The 20,782-nt window shown below is 36.5% G+C and overlaps 1 protein-coding gene across 3 annotated transcripts in view; it reads right to left on the bottom strand.

Moving 5' to 3' along the window:
- Positions 1-20,782, bottom strand: part of FGF14 (fibroblast growth factor 14) — a 554,596-nt gene that overhangs the window by 111,776 nt on the left and 422,038 nt on the right. For all 3 annotated transcript variants that reach the window (XM_084767839.1, XM_084767841.1, XM_084767840.1), the window contains one exon: positions 13,289-13,399. In XM_084767839.1, the coding sequence (XP_084623965.1) occupies positions 13,289-13,399 (111 nt within the window). The remainder of the gene's footprint in view (positions 1-13,288; positions 13,400-20,782) is intronic.

Here is a 20,782-nt window from a genome sequence, read left to right as displayed (position 1 = left end):
TGAGAAGTGCAACTTGAAAGTTAACCATCATTTTCTTCACAGTATGGCTATGCATTGCAGTGCAGTGGAGGCCAGGAGTTCAGAGGTAATTCCTAATATAAATTACTTTGGCAGAAGAAACATGAAATGCCACAAAAATAATCTAAGGAAAGATGTGTATCTGCCCATAGGATAAACTTTAAAAGTGTTAATAAAAATCAAATGGAGTGTAAATTTTCAAGAAAGAAATTTTGTTTATTGATATTATATAAAACTATAAATAAAAATAAAAGTGGACTCTATTGTTTTATATTTCTGATAAGTTAAAAACCCATTTATGTTTCAATACTTTTCCCTTTTAGTAAAGCATTTTAATGTATTTATGACATATACTCAACAACATCATCTTGGGTATCATTAACCTCTGCTACACATAGACTGCTTAGTTGGTCTTCTATTAGTATCCTTAGTAAAAATGATATTGACAAGGAAACTATTAATTAATTATCTGTTTTTATTCAACTCCTAAACTTGAGTTTACTTCTGAGCAATGGGAATAGGCATAGAAAGCACTTAGCGCTTGGCATAAAATATCTTACTTTAAGTCTTCAAATCTTTTACAGAAACCATGTAACTTGAAACTGGTTGTCAGTCTGATTTCATTCTATGACTACTTAGTTCATAATTAAAAAACAATGCTACAAATTTTGCTCTATTTTTCTTCTCAGGGTCAAGCTAAGTAGGATGGAGAAAGTTAGATCCTCTTTTGCAATAATTACACACTCCTATTATCCAGATCATAACATATCTGTATCTCATTAATTATTAAAGGAAAACAGAAGGCCATGGTCTTAATAATTACAATAGATTAATTTGGGGACCCATATGTTGATAGTTGGGTATTGTTTTCACTACTCAAAGTAATACTGAATGATCTTCCCCAGGATTCTTGAGGAGTTTGGTATATACAAAAAAAAAAAAAACTTTTCTGTTATTCAGTATTGAGTATGGTATGGTGCTATTGGGAACTAGGCTTTGTCCTGGACATTCTCTATTTCTTCTTTGTGTGTAAAAGCTATGTTCATTTTTATCTTTATTATTTCCCTAAACTTTGAAAGGATGGGCACTGTAGGATAATTTCTAACTTCTATGCATAATTTTAAGAGAAAACATAATCATGTATATGTCTTTGTAACTACCTAGCCTGACAATTTCAAACCTATTTACTTTAATTTCTGTAACCTGTTAAAATGTATTGTAGAGGCTGAATATATCATGTCAATTATATGGTATAATTCCCAAAGGAAAGAGTAATACGAATACACTAAAATAATACAAAATGAAAAGTATAAAAGTTCTGAAATTAGCCCAAAATAACCATAATAAAAGTCACTGTCCTTCTTTCCTCTGAATTTTGGCAGGAAAAATACATGCAATTATCATTTATAGATTAACAATGTGAAGCTCACCATGGATTATGTCCCATGGTTGATGTGTGGTGCTAGTTAAGAACACGGATAATTTATTTTCCACTCTCCTTAAATTGTATGTAATTACAAAGCACTGAGGCAAAACCTAGGGAAATAAACACTAAAGATGTCCCTGTGCTTGTGTTTCTGTTGTAGAATACTCTGATCTACAGGTAGAAGGAGATTTCAACCCTGGTTATAAATGAAAATGGCTGTGCTCCTTAAATAAAGGGAGCATACCCAGCCCTGGATCAACCAAGTCAGAATTTTTAGTATCAGGGTACGAACATAAGGAAAGTAGTCAGGCATGGGCCACAACCCATGTTAGCTGCTACCCTGAAGAGGCCTATGGGACACCCTAACACCTTAGGGCTTGAATCTTTCTGCCTATTGTTTACCATCTTGGTCATCTGGACCACATAAAGTGAACTAGTAGAGATAAGTCAGGCTACAGACACAAATCACATTACCCAACATATCAAGGAGGGCTGAGGGGCAGCCAAGCAGCTTCTGGCTTGGAGTTCTCTCAGCCTGCTCCTCTCCTGCCTGACCCAAGTAGGACATAGACAGAGAACCCAAGCTGGACACAGGCTCTAAAACCATTGTCCACCATCCTGAAGAGGCCTAAAAAACAGCCTTCTGCTTGCAGCTCTCTTTGCCTGTTCCCAACCTGTGTGGCCCACGTGGGACACACAAAGACCATGACGCTACTGGAGGAAACTCCAGGCCTGTTAACACCAGAGACAACCAGATGGCTAGAGGCCAGAACACAAACAACAAAACTCTGAGCCAAATGACACTATGGGAAACCATTGATCCTACCACAGCAAGTGCTAGAGATATTAACACCCTAGAAGCACAAGAAGAAGACTTTAATCTTCAACCTAAGGAGGCTAACTAAACCCAGGAAAAAACAGGAAGTAAATAATCTCACATCCTCTGCAGAAACAAAAGAAAGGAAATATGCATACACATACTCAACCACCACCAACATCAAACATACAGGAACTAAGAACCAGTGGTCATTAATATCTCTCAACATCAATGGCCTCAACTCCCCAATAAAAAGACACAGGCTAACAGAATGGATGTGAAAACAGGACCCCTATTTCTGCTGCATATAAGAAAAACATCTCAGCAATAAAGATGGGCAGAGTAAAGGCTGAAAAATGGTCCAAGCAAACAGGCACAAGAAGCAAGCTTGAGGAGACATACTTATATCTAATAAAATAAACTGTCAACCAAAAACTAATCAAAAGAGATGTGGAAGGACACTTCATACTCATTAAAGGAAAAGTATACCAAGAGGACATCTCAATCCTGAATGTATATTCCTAAAACACAGGAACAGCCACAATGTAAAAGAAGTATTACCATTGCTTAACTCACTCATCGGACACTACAAATAAATAGCAAGAGTTCAACAGCCTACTCTCACCAATAGATAGATCATTGAAAGAAAGTAAATGGAGAAATAATGAAACTAATAGACATCATGAATCAAATCTAACAGATATCTACAGAAAATTTCACCCAAGCACAAAAGAATATACCATCTTCTCAGCACCTCACAGAGTGTTCTCCAAAACTGACCATATACTTGGTCACAAAGCAAACCTCAACAGATACGAGAAGATCAAAGTAACCCTTTGCATCTTATCAACCACCATAGATTACAACTGGAATTCAACAACAACAGAATAAAAAGAAAGCCTACAAACTCAAGGAAACAGAGCAATTTCTTAATCAATGACCTCAGGGTCAGGGACAAAATAAAATAAGAAGTGAAAGACTTCCTAGTATTCAAAGAAAATGAAGGTGCAATATACCAAAACTTATGTGGGATATAATGAAAGCAGTGCTAAGAGGAAAGTTCATAGCATTAAGTGGCTTCATAAAGAAAGTGGAGAGATCCCATACTAGCAACTTAACAGCACACGTGAAATCTCTAGAACAAAAAGAAGCAGACACACCCAAGAGGAGTAGATGGCTGTAAATCATCAAACTCAAGGCTAAAATCAATAAATCAAAAACAAAGAGAACAGTTCAAATAATCAACAAAACCAAAAGCTGGTTCGTTGAGAAAATCAACAACATAAACAAACCCTTAGCCAAACAGACCAAATGGCAAAGGGCGAGTACCCAAATCAACAAAGTCAGAAATAAAAATGGAGATGTAACAACAGACACCAAGGAAATCAAAAGAAATTCATTGGGTCTTACTTCAAAAATCTATATGCCACAAATTTTGACAATGTAAATGAAATGGACAATTTTCTTGATAACTACCAATTAACAAAAGTGAATCAAGATAAGGCAAACAAATTAAATAGTCCTATATCTCCTTAGGAAGTAGAAGCAGTCATCAAAAGCATCCCAATCAAGGAAAGCCCAGGCCAGATAGATTCAGTGCAAATTCTACCCACCCTTCAAAGAAGATCTAACACCAGTTCTCTTCAAACTATTCAACAAAATGGGAATAGAAGGAGCATTACCCAACTCATCCTATGAGGACACAGTCACCCTGATACCTAAATCACAAAAAGACCCAACAAAGAAAGAGACTTTCAGACCAATTTCCTGTACAAACAGTGATGTAAAAATTTCAATAAAATACTCACAAACTGAGTCCAAGAAAAATCAAAAATATCATTTACCATGATAAAGTAGGGTTCATTAGAGGCATGCAGGTATAGGTCAAAATACATAAATCCATCATATAAACAAACAGAAAGAATAAAAACACAAGGTCATCTCCCTAGATGCTAAAAAGTATTTGATAAAATCCAACACCCACTCATGTTGAAAGTTGGAGAGATTGGAATACAAGGCATATACCTAAACACAGTAAAGGCAATATAAAGCAAGCCTATAGGCAACATCAAACTAAATGGAAAGAAACTTAATTCCACTAAAATTGGGGACATGACAAGGCTGTCCACTCTCTCTGTATCTCTTCAATATAGTACTTGAAGTCCTAGTTAGAGGAATAAGGCAACTAAAGGAGACCAAGGGGATACAAATTGGAAAGGAATAAGTCAAAGTATCATGATTTGCAAATGATAGGATAGTACACATAAGTGAACATTTGATCTTTGACAAAGAGGCCAAATCCATACAATGGAAAACAGACAGTGCCTTCAACAAATTGTGCTAGTCTAACTGGATGTCTACTTTTAGAAAGATGCAAATAGACTCTTACTTATCACCCTGCATAACTAAAGTCCAAATGGATTAAAGATCTCAACATAAAACCAGGCACACTAAATCTGTTAGAAGAAAACAATTGGCAAAGAGCCTTCAGCTCATTGGCACAAGATACAACTTCCAGAACAAAACACCAATAACTCAGGCATTAAGATCAACAATTAAGACATGGGACCTCATGAAACTGAAAAGCTTCTATAAGGCAAAGGACACTGTCAATAGAACAAAACAACAGCCTACAGACTTGGAAAAGATCTTCACCAACCCTCCATCTGATAAAGGGCTATCTGATAAAGGCCATCTAATATATGTAAAGTACTCAGGAAATTAAACACCACCAAAATAAGTAATCCAATTAAAAATGAAGTAGCAAACTAAAGAGAGAATTCTCAAGAGGAATATTGAATGGCTGAGAAACACTTAAATGCTCAACATACCTAGTCATCGGGGAAAGACAAATCAAAAGGACTCTGAGATTCCATCTTACACTTATGAGAATGGCTAAGTTAAAAAAAAAAGTTAAGTAACATAAAATGCTGGTTAAGATGTAAGGAAAGAGATTACTCCCCCATATCTGGTGAGAGTTCAAACTGGTACAACCACTTTGGAAATCAATCTGTCACTTTCTCATAAAATGGCCTCAAGACTGAGCTTTATACTCCTGGGCATATACCAGAAAGATGCTCCAGAATACAACACATTTGCACAACTATGTTCACAGTGTCCTTATTCATAATAGTCATAATATGGAAACAATCTAAATGTTCCTCAATTGAAGAAAGGATAAAGAAATCATAGTACATTTACATAATGGAATACTACTCAGCTATTAAAAATAAGGAAATCTTGAAATTTGAAGGAAAATGGATGGAACTAGAAAAGATCATTCTGAGTGAGGTAACCCAGACCCAGAAAGACATGCATGGTATATACTTACTTATAAGCAGATATTAGCCAGATACCACAGGATAGCCACACTACAATACACAGACCTAAAGAAACTAAAAACAACAAGGAGGACCCTGGGAAGAATGCTTAATTCACATTCAGAAGGACAAGTAGTATAGACACTGGAAGCAGTTGAAGAGAAGAATCATGAAAGGAGCCTGTCATAAATGTCCTCTGAAAGATTCTACCCAGTAGGGGCTCCAAGCACATGATGAGACTCACCGCCAAACTTCGGGATGGAGCACAGGGAGTCTTATGGAAGAGTTGGGGAATAGAAGGACCTGTGGGGTCAGGAGATCCACAGAGAAAACAATGGAGTCAACAAATCTGGGTGGAGGAGGGGGGTTCTGCAGAGACTGATACACCAACCAAGGAGCATGCATGGGGAGGACCTAGACCCTCTGCTCAGATGTAGTATATAGGATGCATAGTCTCCTTGTGGGTCCCATAATATGGAGAGTAGGGATGACTTCTTACATAGTTGGTCTCTGGCCCCATATATTGATCACTTATCCTTGGTGGGACAGCCTTACAAGGCCACAGAGGAAGAGGATACCTCCAGTCCAGATGAGACTTGATATGCTGAGGTCAGATACTGGGGGAGGAGGGCTCTCCTTTCTAAAGACTAGGGGAAGGAGGGAGGGGGTATGAGAGAGGGAGGGATAGTGGAACCAGGAGGCAACAAGGAAGGAGGCTGCAATTGGAACGTAAAGTGAACAAGTTACAAATAAAAATAAAGTTTAAAAAAGGAGAAAGAAAAACAACGAAACAAAGAACATAAGGAAAGTTTCCAAAGACTTCTTCAAAAAGCCTAGACTGAAGACCATGTGAGAACTTCCATTCTAAACCCTTTGGGGTGATGTAACAACTTTTTTATATTTCAGACAACCAGATCTAACTACTATACTATACTGTATACCTCACACACATATATACTGTATATCTCACACACATATATACTGTATACCTCACACATGTATATACTGTATATCTCACACCCTCACACCTTGCCAAAGAAAGAAGAAAGCAGGTCAAAGAGGAAACTCTTTCCTTCAGCTGCAGTTTTTTCCCTTGAAAACTTTTGTAAGGACTTGTACAGATGATAACACACACACACACACACACATACACACACACTATCAACACCAAAATAATAAGAAACAATAACCACTGGTCATTAGTATCTCTTAAATCACACATTGAACCCCACACATTAATTGTGGGAGACTTCAATGCCCTACTCTCACCAATAGATCACCATGGTGGAAACTAAATGGAGTGACAATGAAATTAGTAGACATCATGAATCAAATGGACCTAACTGATATAAACAGAACTCACCTTCTTTTCAGCACCTGACAGAACCTTTTCCAAAGCTGAGCATATACTTGGTCACAAAGCAAACCTCAACAGATACATAAAGATCAAAATAATCCCTTGCATCTTATCAGACCACCACTGATTAAAGTTGGATCTCAATAACAGCAGAAACAGAAAGCCTATAAGCTCGTATAAACTCATGGAAACTGAACAACTCCCTACTCAATGATATCTGGGTATGGAACAAAATTTAAAAAGAGATTAAAAACTATCTAGAATTCAATGAAATTGAAAGAACAACATACCCAACTTATGAGACACAGTGAAAGCAGTAAGTTCATAGCACTAAATGCCTTTTAAAGAAACTGGAGAGAGTGCATACTACCAAATTAAAATACACCTAAAACCTCTGTAACAAAAGAAGCAAACTCAACAAAGAGGAGTAGACAACTGGAAATCATCAGGTCTTAAATCAATAGTGTAAGAACAAAGAGAACGACTCAAAGTATCAACAAAACCAAGAGCTTGTTTTTTGAGAAAATCAAGATAGACAAACCTTTATCCAAACCAACTAAAAGGCTAAGTGAGAGTGTTCAAATCCACAAAATCAGAAATGAAAAGAGAGACATGACAACGGACAGTGAGGAAATAAAAAAAAAAAATTAGGTCATAACTTCAAAAGACTTTATGTCACAAAAATTGATAACCTAAATGAAGTAGACAATTTTCTTGATGAATACCAACTACCAAAATTTAATCAAGATCAGGTAAACACATTAAATAGCTCTATATCTCCTAAGGAAAATGAGGCCCAGGGCCTGATGGATTCAATTCAGAATTCTACCAAACCTTCAAAGAAGAGCTTATACCAATTCTCTTTAAACTATTCCACAAAATATAAGCAGAAGGAGCATTACCAAACTCATTCTATGAGACCAAATTCACTTTGATACCTGAAGCACAGAAAGATACCACAAAGAAAGAGAATGTCAGACCAATTTCTCTTATGAACATTGATGCAAAAGTACTCAATAAAATACTCACAAACCAAATCCAAGAACACATCAAAATATAATCTACCATGACCAATATGCTTCATTCCAGGGATGCAGGGGTGGTTCAATATAAGGAAATCTATCAAGGTAACCAACTATATAGAAAAACTGAGAGAAAAAACACATGATCATCTCCTTAGATGCCAAAAAAGCATTTGACAAAATCAACAACCATTCCTGTTTAAAGCCTTGGAAAGAGCAGGGATACAAGGTACATAACAAAACATAATAAAGCAATATAGAGCAAGCCTATAGCCAACATCAAACTAAATGGAGAGAAACAAATCAATTCCACTAAAATGAGGGACAAGACAAGGCTGTCCACTCTCTCTGTATCTCTTCAATATAGTACTTGAAGTTCTAGCTAAAGCAATAAGGTAACTAAAGGAGATCAATGCAAATTGCAAAGGAAGAAGTCAAACTATCACTATTTGCAGATGACATGATAGTATACATAAGTGACCCTAAAAATCTACCAAGGAACTCCTGCAGCTGATAAACACCTTCAGCAAAGTGGCTGGATACAAAATCAACTCAAAAATCAGTAGCCCTGCTGTATACAAATGACAAACAAGCTGGCAAAGAAATTAGGGAAACTACACTCTTCACAATAGCCATAAATAATATAAAATATCTTGGTGTAACTCTAGCCAAGCAAGTGAAAGACTTATATGAAAAAAATTCAAGTCTCTAAAGAAAGAAATTGAAGACGTTATCAAAAGATGTAAATATCTCCCATGTTTGTGGATCGGGAGAATCAACATAGTAAAAATGGCCATCTTACAAAAAACAATTTGCAGATTCAATGCAATTCCCATCAAAATTCCAACACAATTCTTTACAGACCTTGAAAGATCAACTCTCAATTTTATATGAAAAAAAAAAACAGAATAGCTAAAACAATCCTGTACAATAAAAGATTTTCAGGAGGAATCTCCTACCCAGATCTCAAGCTGAATTATAGAGCAACATTACTAAAAACAACAAGGTACTGGCTTAGAAATAGGCTAGATGACCATGGGATTTGAATAGAAGACCAAGAAATAAACCTACACACCTATGGGCATTTGATTTTTGAAAAAGAAACCAAATCCATACAATGGAAAAAAAGATAGCATTTTCAACAAATGGTGTTGGTTTAATTGGATGGCTATATGTAGAAAAATGTAAATAGACCCATATTTATCACCATGCACAAAACTGAAGTCCAAGTGGATTAAAGACTTCAATTTAAAGCCAGGCACTCTAAATCTGTTAGAAGAAAAAGTGGGGAAGAGCTTTGAACTCACTGGCATAGGAGACAACTTCCTTAACAGTCCACCAACAGCTCAGGCTCTAAGATCAACCATTAATAAATGAGACCTCATGAAACCAAAAAGTTTCGGCAAGGCAAAGGAAATAGTCAACAGAACAAAACCACACCCTACAGACTCTACAGACTCAGAGAAGATCTTCACCAACCCTACATCTGACAAAGGGCTAATATCCAAAGTATACAAAGAACTCAAGAAATTAAACACCATAAAGCCAAATATCCCAATTAAAAAATGGTGTATAGAGCTAAACAGAGAATTCTCAACAGAGGAATACAGAATGGAGAAGAAACATTTAAAGAAATGCTCAACATCCTTAGTCATCAGGGAAATGTAAATCTAAGGACTCTGAGATTCCATCTTACACCTATCTGCGCGGATAAGAACAAAAATTCAAGTGATAGCACATGCTGGCGAGGATGTGGAGAAATGGGAACACTCCGCCATTGCTGGTGGGAGAGCTAACTTGTACAACCACTTTGCAAATCAATCTGGTGCTGTCTCAGGAAATTGGGAATAAGTCTACTTCAAAACCCAGCCATACCACTCCTGGAAATATACTCTAACGATGCTTCACCATACAACAAAGACATCTGCTCAACTATGTACATAGCAGCTTTATTCATGATAGCCAGAATCTGGAAACAACCTAGATGTCCCTCAACTGAAGAATGGATAAAGAAACTCTGGTATATTTACACAATGGAACACTATTCAGCTATCAAAAACAAGGGAATCTACCAGGATGAGACCTGATAGGCTGTGCCATATGGTGGGGGAGAAGGTCCCCTACTGTCACAGACTTAGAGGAGGGGAATAGGGCAAAAGAGGGAGGGAGGGCGAATGGGAAGATACAAATGAGAGGATAACAACTAAGATGTAATCTGAATAAATTACATAAATAAAATTAAAAATTAAAACCAAACAACAACAACAACAAAAAGAAACCAAAGGAATCTTTAAATTTGCAGGCAATGGATGGAACTAGAGACAATCATCCTGAGTGAGGTAACCCAAGTCCAGAAAGACATGCATGTTATATATTCACTCATAAGTGAATTTTAACTACTTAATTCAGGATAACCATATTACAATACAGAGACAGAGGCACCAACCAAAGACCTGTATGAGGTGAATCTAAACCCTTGGCTCAGATGTAGTAGATAGGCAGCACAGTCTCCTTGTGGGTCCGACAATAAGGGGAGTGGGGATTACTTCTGATATAGACGTTGACCTTCCAACATTGATCACATCCCCCCTGGCAGGAGGCCCTACTAGGCCACATAGGAAGAGGACACAGGTAGTACAGATGAGACTTGATAGGCAGAGGTCAGATGTTAGGAGAGGAGGGCTCCCCTATCTGAGAACTATGGGAGGGAAGGAGAGGGAATGAGAGAGAAAGAGAGGGTGGAATATGGAGGTGATGAGAGAGGGGGCTACAATCAGGATGTAAAGAATTCAAACTGCAAAACAAGTGCCAAGCCCACTACATGGGAACAGCTCTGAGACTGGCTGAGACATGAATGTGCATGCATAGGCAAGGCTTGTTATTAGTCACAGAATCTTTGTGACTTATTATTAGATTCCATTCTTTGTATGACATGAGTGAAGATTAACAGATGTCTTTCTTCTGCTCATACTAAGAGCAGAGAACAAGCCTTAATTGTTCTGTGTATCACATACACCTCATATATTTATGTGTATAATGCTCTTGAGAATTAATATGTTTACAGAACAAAGAAATGGACACTGAAGCTGGATAAGACCTGACAGGATTCATTCCTCTCAGCATGATGGATGCTGACATCCTTCATCCTTCATATTCCAGCACCAAGTACTTCACTTTCTGTTATTCATCAGAACAGGACAGCTTCAAAGAAAGCTTCCAATGCAAATTGCTCCAGCATTTCAGACTGTCCCACATAGGTCTCCTATTAAGCCTGGAATTTCTCAAAATTTAGAAACTAGACCACAAATGCTATTCCTAAGCTGATTAGTCATGTTCCTCAATTTTATTTGGGACCCTACAAAGGTATTATTAGTCCCAAATCATCAGGAAGAAACCTTAAAAGAATGATGCCCCATTCCTCCTAAGCGGGGTTGGGTACGTTTTTGTTTGCTCTCTTGGGCTGCAGATGCTTATTTTTATTGGGAGCTGATAATAAGTTATTATTGGTCTTATTCAGAGAGAAAACTAGGTTGGACTCAGGCATGTCTCTCTCTTCCTTTATCTTTCTTTTGTAGATACGTAGATAGGAGTTGAATAGACAGAAGGGGGAATATAGAAATATGTAGAGATGATAGAACAAAAAGTAGATTATTGAGTCTACTCCTGAATCTAAGGCCTTATTTGTTCCTAACAAAAAAGATTATTTTTAATTCATTGGTATAGAATTTTGTATATTGATCAAAATTTAATTTTGATACATTGGTATAGAATTCAAATTTAAGATTATTCTCCACACACATTGTATATATATATATGTGTGTGTGTGTGTGTGTGTGTGTGTGTGTGTGTGTATACATACATTTCTACCCTAATATGAGCTATTGAACCCATAAAACTCCACTATAATATAAATCTTACTTCAAATACCTTGAAAGTGCTACTGTAGGCTGTTTAAGATAATTAAGTAATACAATCTAGTTGTTAGTTGATCAAATTATGGTCATGTCAACTATCAGTCTATTTTTATCAGAAGAATATCCCACCTAAGTTTAACAGAGAGATATGATCCTATAGATAGATAAGGAAATATAGTTAGATAAGGTCTTCAAAGCCCCCAAAGAACTACAGAATATGACATTTAAAGATACTTTTAATATTTTATATTTTGACAACGAAACAGGTTAACTCCTGGTAATACCCAGACTACCTCAAGATGATGAGCATGGAGATGCCATCAGTGTGCAAACTAGCCACTGGGCAAAATGTCTTCGTTTGTGTCACAGACAGAATACTGCCTAAAAATGAGCAAGCTTGGATACAGGCAGAGTCAATGGCCAAACTCTCCCAAGACAGGGTAAGCAAGTCCTCAGTAGTTCCTGCCTCCCAAATGTGTCTGTCAGCTATATTGGGCCAGAAGGCTGAAGATGATGCTCCAGCATTATAGAGAGTTTTGGGTGACTGCTCAGGCAGCAAACTATCTCTGTCATTTTTTTTCCTTTTTCTTTTCCTTCTCATTTTGGAAGCTGCTAGCCTGCACTTTTGGTTCACTCAAGTAATTACATTTCATTCCTTCTCAAGTCTCTGATGTAGTTAAAGAAAGGCCAGATAATTTAGTCTTAGAATTAACCTTAGCTATTTAGGGGTTAAGATGTTTTTAGGTCTAGATTGATGTTTTAATTTGACAGAGATGAGACATGATAGATATTGATTCTCATTCAGAATTTTAGACTCACCAAGATAGGAAAGATGTTTTCTACAAGGTTGCCAAATATGATTAGCCAAAACACCATGAATGTAACAGTCATATAATCCCTGATTGTTTTGTGGTTCTGCTTGCTGTATGTAACTTTTTATTTACATATAATAATTAAATGCATATGCCAAGAAATAAAATAAAATCATTTGAAGAAAAAAAGAGCAAATGGAAAAGGCATATTAATATCACAAAAGATACATAGATTTTAATGAACACAGACCATATTGTATAAGATAATTAAATGTTTTACACAATTTATTTTTATGTATACAACCTGAATGCCTTTTCTATTCAAAAGACATTAACTTCCATACCAATATATTAGCATAGTCAACTTATTATCAGGAGATGAACAGTAATGTTCTGGATATAACCACTGTTTGGATGAATGGAAATACACCCAGTTTAACAGCACAGGTGTCTCCTTCTGCATCAGCAACATCATACATGTGGTTTCAGTGAAATGGTAGAAGCATTGTAGTGTGTGCAACGAGAAACAAGCCAGCAGAACCAAGCATTTACAAATGTGTCTCATGAGGCCACCTGAGTAGCACACTCAGCTGGTCACTTACTGGAATTGGTGCTGTCATCCTTGGTTCCATCGAGAGCTCCATCTGGGTGCATCTGCAAGTAGTAGCCTTGCCTGCAATATAACCTGGTCACTATGCCCTTGAGCTGGGGATCTGGAAGGCAAACACAGGGATAATCAGCTTTGCCAGGCTGCAAAGGAGAGTTATGTTTTTCCTCTTCTTTTTTTTAAATTTATATTTCTTTTTTAGAGGAAGACATTTTATAGAGGTTGCATATCTCTATATCTCAGACTTGTCTGTATCATGATGCCCAGACTACACCAACCAACACAATTAAAGGAGATATCATAATAAGTTTCAGAAAATAGGTCATTTCATAAAACTAGCATGTGTGTTTATATTACTCATTAAAGAGTTAAACTAATAAAATCACTAGTTTAATTATGAATTTAACCTGTAATTATTATAAACAGATTTTGTCTTTCAGGTGTCAGTTCAAGAGTTTTGCAAAGGAGTCACTCTGAAACTTCGTTGAAGGTTTTAAATGGAATTTTCACTTTATTTAAATTGATGATGCTTGTGAGAAAACAATTATGTTAAATTTTATGTATACCTTTAAATTATGCTAAATTGTGTTAAAATTTGATGTACATCTTTAATAAAATCACCAGTTTGAACTCCCATTTGTATAGAAGGATTTATGGTATTTATGTATAATACATGCAGGGGTCAGACATTCCCCTTCTAAACTCAAAATGAAGCTTAGGACCAAGGCACACAAGAGGGTTGGCCTTGGCTCAGTGTTGCAGTGGCTGCTTTGCATGTGTAGCAACCAGCACCAAAACAAAACATCAAAGCATAACTATATACTAATCCACATAGGCTCAGCTACAGGACAATGTCCTGGTTAAGTTATAAATGAAACAAGCAAGCTTTTCATTTATATAGCTGGAAAGGATACATGAGTTAAAAAATATGGCGTCTGACTCTTGGGCTTCAGGCACAGAAGCAGTCAGAGGTAGACATTTATGATAACAAAGGAGAAGCCATGCACTGTGGACTTCTTGTTTAATGAAGCTGACAAAAGATAGCTTCTTAGTAATTCCATGTTTCCCCAGAAGCTAGCTGTACCTAAAAAAACAAATATTTGCATTTGGCTTTGCAAAGGCCACCCTCATTTTGGGAGTGTGTCTGATATGGGCATCATAATTCTCACCATGGCAACACGCTTCTCTCCACAACAGATTAATGGAACATGCAAATTTGTTTGTGCTGTCCAAATTACAGAATGCTACTGAACAATCCAACACATAGTCATTAGTATCTACAGACTAGCCAACAGACTAAGAGAAACAGCACATAGGCCAAACAGGCAGATCTGTTCCTAAGCAGAACAACTCTGTGATTTTGATTAGCTTTTGAGAAACGAAAAAAAAATCAATCTCATCAACTGTCTCTATGCATACAGCTGCACTGAGCACATTTGCTTCGTAGATGGGATGATGAATTGGACACAAATAATATTCTGGAAAGTGAGCCAACACTGAGGTATTTTAATATCAGTGTGACAAGCATATTAGGAGACAGGTGTGTTTAAAAGGCTAAGATTGTAAAAAGAGATATCTAAGGGACTCTTGCAGCTGTACCATGTATATGGCTTCTTTTTAAACAGATAATTCATAATTCCATATTTTTTTATATTTTTCATTCTTTTGTTCTGTCAGAGCTCTAAGCCTATGGCATGATATTGTCTACATTCAAAGTATGTGTTCCCCTGCAGTTAATGCATTCTGGAAATTCCCTCACAGATATAAGAAGAGACATGCCCCAACAGTTTCCTATATAAATCAATATAGTCAGGTTGAATATCTGCTGTATTAGTTGTTGCCATTTTTTGTTTTTACATATATTTCCATACAATATATTAGGATCATAATTTCCCTTCTGCAACACCTCCCAAAATTATATAATTCTGAAATGAGCATTAGTTTAAAAACTACAACCGCATATTCTCTGTTCAATGTGCCTTATTCACTGTAGACCTGTTTCTGAAGTTGGCTGACTCTCTTATGCTCTTCTCTGCAAAATTGGTAACATGAAGAAAACATAAGTAATTGGTCCCTTAATCCCAGCAGAGGAAGAGGCAGGCGGATCTCTGTGAGTTACAGGATAGGCATAGCTACACAGTGAGACACTGTCTCAAAAAAGACAAACAAAAAGACAATTCAAAGTATGAAAGCATTTCTTAACTTCCTGGAATCAGAGAATTTTACACCCTGGAAAGTATTCTGTGTAGTCTGTCATTACTTACTTAAAAACAACCCCACATTCTAGCCAGTAGTTCTTGCAGAGTTTAGTTAAATAGATCAGTTGGGACAAGAAGAGCCTATAGCCTGTCTTACTGCTTCCCTTGTACTCACACAGTGAGCCCTAATGAACAATCCCTCACCCCTATTATGGGAGAATCAATAAAACACAAAATTACCTTTTCTAGTGCTCTTTTAATTATCAAAACTAATTTGAATTTACCTGTTTTCACAAAACTTGGTATTTTTATTTTTAAAAACGGATAACTAGCTGGTTGGTGTTAGTACACACCATTAATCCCAATCTTTAGAGGCAGAGGCAAGCGATTTCTTAGTTTGTGTCCAATATGGTTTACAGAGTAGTTGCCAAGGCTATACAGAGAAATCCTGTCTCAAAAAACAAAACAAAACAAAATCAAAAATACAAACCAAACCAAGAAAAGCAAAACAAACAAAAAAATCCTAATAACTACATGTATTATTGGTTGTCAGGAATTGTTCTAAGAAACCTCTGATTCACTCATTGAATCTTTATAATGAGTCTACTTCAAAGGAAGCCAATTCAAAGATGAGGCTAGAGGCTGAGCAGCAGCACTCACTGCCCTCTTAACAGCCAGGCGATGTGGTCCCTACAAATGGAACAATTAAACTAAATTGCCTTAAAAGAACCAAATTAAATGCAGGTCAAACCGCTTAGTAAGTAAACAAGGAAGTAGATAAAAGTGCTACTGTTTCTATGATCACACCTAGCTGTGCCTCAACTGTACATACTCACGTGCAAATGTGAAAGGCAAAGCCAGAATGGAGTTGTGAGAGTATCCAAGTCCTTGAAAGTTTATATTCATCCTACACTGTAGCTGGAAAAGTTTTCAAGTTCCTAGTTTCTGCCCCACCTCCATGAATCCCTCATAAAATTCATAAACCCTGTCACAAACAAACAAACAAACAAATCCCAACATACCCACAAAGGGAAAGTTCTGATAACTAAATGTGTCCTTGGTTGCCAGGCATTGCTCTGAGAAAACTATGATTCATTCACGGAATCTTCCCTATGAATACTTCAGAGGAAGGCAACTCAAAGCAAGGCTGCAGATGGAGTATCACCACACTTTTAAAGCTCCACCCAAACCATTTTTCCTGTAATTTGCCCATTTTCAACTCCAGTCAAAACGAGTTTCTACCAATGACTTGGCTGTAATGTGAACACACCAGGCTTGTTGTCGTAGTCCACCTATTGATTGGCTGCCTCCTAAGAATGTTTCTTCATTATTACACCCTTTTCTCCCTTTCTTTATAATCTCACTGTCATAAGATTGCTCGTGATTTCTCAGCAAGTACTATATCAACTGAGCTACCTCATGAGTTCTTCATTATTTTTTAAACATAGAAATTACTCACTTTTGAGCATTTAAAGTGCATTAAAACATACAGAAATAATTCAAGCAACACTAATTATCTTCCTGAGTGAGATAATCTAGACCCAGAAAGGGACACATGGTGTATACTCATTTATAAGTACATCTTAGCCCAACATAGATAGATGTCCTCTGAGAGACTCTACCCACGGGGGATCAGGACAGATGATGTGTGACTGACTGCTGCACTTTGGGAGGAGCACAGAGAGCGGTATGGGAGAACGGCGGATGGAAGGACCCAGAAGGTTCAGGAGCCCCACAAGGAGACCATCAAGGCAGGTGGATCTGGACACAGGGGGCCCTGCATCGATCAATGCATGCAGTAAACTTAAACCCCTATTCAGATATAGGCAATGGACAGCTCATGATTGTGGAGAGAGCACAGACTGCCTCTGACAAAGCTCTGGTGCCCCTGATTTGGTCACTTCCTCTTGGTGGGGAGGCCTGGCTGGCACACAGAGGAAGAGGAAGCAGGCTATCTGGATGAGACCTGATAGGCTTTGGTCATATGCTGGGGGAGGAGGTCCTCTTCTGTCATAAGTCTAGGGGAGAGAAGTAGGATGAAAGAGCGAGGGAAGGTGGTAAGGGAAGATAGACGTGAGGGCAGTACAACTGGGATGTAAGCTGAATAAATTACAATAAATTTTAAAAAAGATAACTCTGGTGCAGAGTTATTTAAAAAGCATACATTCTTAAAAAGGAATATGGCAAAATAAAACTTAGTATTTATTAGGAAAAAATATAGGAAAGAAAACACACCAAAATATTAAATATACTGAATTTTGAAGGTACTTATCAACATTTTTAATTTTTACTAAATTTTATGCAATGAGAACATGCCAATTTTATAATGTAAATGTAGAGAGTGTAATAAAATCTATTAATGGCTGATGAATAATGAGTAAGAATAATATCATACATATTCACAATTAAAATTGCAATCATATATACCAAAGGTATAAATACTAGTGCTGTGTGCTAACTTGTTCAAATCTTTAAGGTTAGCATTAGTTAGTTGATTATCTGAAGTTACTGATACACAGACCACTATGACCCTTTGTTTCTTTTAGTACTTGTAAAATGATCCATGTTGATATCGCCACTTAAAGCTTAATATCAAATTCTTGATATAGGTAGTTTATTGTATATATGTGGAATAATATAAATGCATACATTTAAAAAAGCTTAATATCAATCTTTCAAACAATCACACACACACACACACACACACACACACACACACACACACACACACACACGGATGACCATAACAAGGCAAGGGAAGATGAAGAAACACCTGTGTCGACCACATGCTGTAAAACAAAGAGAAACAGTTCCCAGACTGACTATGAGAAAGAGCACAAGGCCCCTCATTATAACTCTGCAACAAATTTCAGTCTAACATCTGCTAGACCACTCACTTATATGATTCTTCATGGCAGAGTGAGAGGAATAATTATCAACAACAGACCAAGAAAACCTTACAGCCTCCAGCAGGGCAGAATCCATCTGGCACCAAAATAAAAGCACAACTCTATAAAGTAATGGCACGCAAAGCAGAGTGCTTAGGAATGTACAAAGGCAATCCATTTACATTTTATTATCTCCAAAAATGAGAAGTAAATTAAGACCTATTCATCATTTAATATATAGATTGATATTGGTATCTCCAGGCAGCTGCTGTTGAGGTCTTTAAGGAGCCTGAAGCAGGACAGACACATTCTGTGATTCTGATGAGCTGTTCCAAGGACACTGACTGGCTCTCAACTGGTTGTTCCTAATGAATAATTCACCATGCTTTGAACTTTGTGTGTTCCCAGTAAAGCAGATTTATATATTACAGCATTTATTTTAACTAACATTAGGATAATTTAAGGGGAAAGCACACTGATACAATGTGGATTGAAGATAAAAGCATAAACTAACATTAGGATAATTTAAGGAGAAAGCACACTGATACAATGTGAATTGAAGATAAAAGCATAAAATTAGCAATATCAAATACCAAACATTTAGCTAAGATGAAATCTCATATAGGGATTACATGTTTAAAATAGACAAATAAAAACAAACAAAAAAAAGCTATTTACTCAAATTTAATATGCACTTAGCCAAAAATTTGAAAATGTTAAGATAACTGGCATTTATTTATTAAGACAAAAATGCTTACCCTAAATAAATATTATGTCCTAACATACAAAATAATGGAAATGCCCCTAGTGCGAAACAAACAAGTTTGCTTGGTGTATAGGTGCTTACATTTTTATTAAACTGATGAAGCAAGAAGTCGTATGACATTTCTCTAGCATTTAAGTATAAATCCTGTAAGAACTAAGACTTTGTTTTTAATGCCTATGGACCCCAAACTCGTAGAATTCAGAACCACAATAAACATCTAAATACAAGTAAATATTTGAGATCTAACACATCTATATGTTAACGATTCATGCAGACTATCCTGATGAGGCCTGGTAGGTTGTGGCCAGACAGTGGGAGAGGCCTAGGGGAGGGAAATTGAACAGAAGAGGGAAGGAGGGTGGGAATGGGAAGATAAGGGGGGAAATAATAATCATTGGGATGTAATGTGAAATAATAATAATAATAATAATAATAATAATAATAATAATAATAATAATAATAATAATAAAGAAACTCACATTCTTAAGATGTGAGTAAACACATCTGCTGCCCTTCTTCCCCATTCACTCTAGAGCCTGGCTGCAGGATCACTTTTACTAAAAGTCTTTCCTCATATTGACTTTTATTAAATGATAACACATTTTTAATCCCAGCAGATGCCTTCCTGCTTTACTGTTACACTTTTTGTCATGCAAATCCTGTTTCCAAGAAAAACAAGTTCCTGGAGGACCTCTTAAGATGACCTGGTGTTGGTCTGACTAGCTATTGAATACCAGGAATATTCATTCAAATGTCTGTTTTTCAAATTCTTAAAATCTAGGGGATCCCATTTTCTATTTATGTATCTGTTACAGAGAACAAAGTTAAAACGTTTTAGTATATTCTCAGTGTTTTCTATTTCTCCTTATAATTCAGTTTCTCATTTTGGTGTTTAAAGCTATTAGCTATTAGCATCTAAAGATGGCTGTTCACTTTTGTAGGATTGATGACTGGAATTCATTCCCATGGTATATTGAAGGAGGTCTTTGCTTTGAAATCTGTTTTGTTATTTATTATTATTATTGTATATTGTTTCTTATCCTTTAAAATGTATAGTTGCAAAACATTTGACAGATTTATAATACAGATAGATGATAGATAAACATCAAATAAAAAGAGAAACTATGGAAAGAAAGATGAACAGATAGATGACACAAATATAGACAGAAAATAGACAGATGATAAATGATAGATAATAGATAGATAGATAGATAGATAGATAGATAGATAGATAGATAGATAGTAGGTAGCTAGACATAGGTGATTACACTCCTATACCTATATAATTTTGTATTAAACAACACTTCTTTCTCAGCCCACCCAGCCTTGCTCTGGAAAAAGAGTAGAGTGTTCATAGACCACTCACGACTAGTGCAAGCACACAGCGACAGACACCAAGAGACTAAAAGGGAATGATTTGGTATTGCTGGCTTTGGAAAAACTGCATTCTGTTTATTCTGAAGATGGTAAGAGGTATGTGGGCATGTCACATCAAGAGAAAGTAGAATTTATTTTTTGATGTTGCCTCAGAATACAGAATTAGGACAAATTAACAGTGACATAAAAATATGGGCAGTATCTTTTTTTGTCATGCAGTAGGTTTTTGTTTTGTTTTGTTTTGTTTTGTTTTTTGTCAT

This window comes from Acomys minous, assembly GCF_964271855.1.
Source record: "Acomys minous genome assembly, chromosome: 18".
In the NCBI taxonomy this organism is placed as follows: Eukaryota; Metazoa; Chordata; class Mammalia; order Rodentia; family Muridae; genus Acomys; species Acomys minous.
This window is presented reverse-complemented; position numbering and strand designations above follow the sequence as displayed.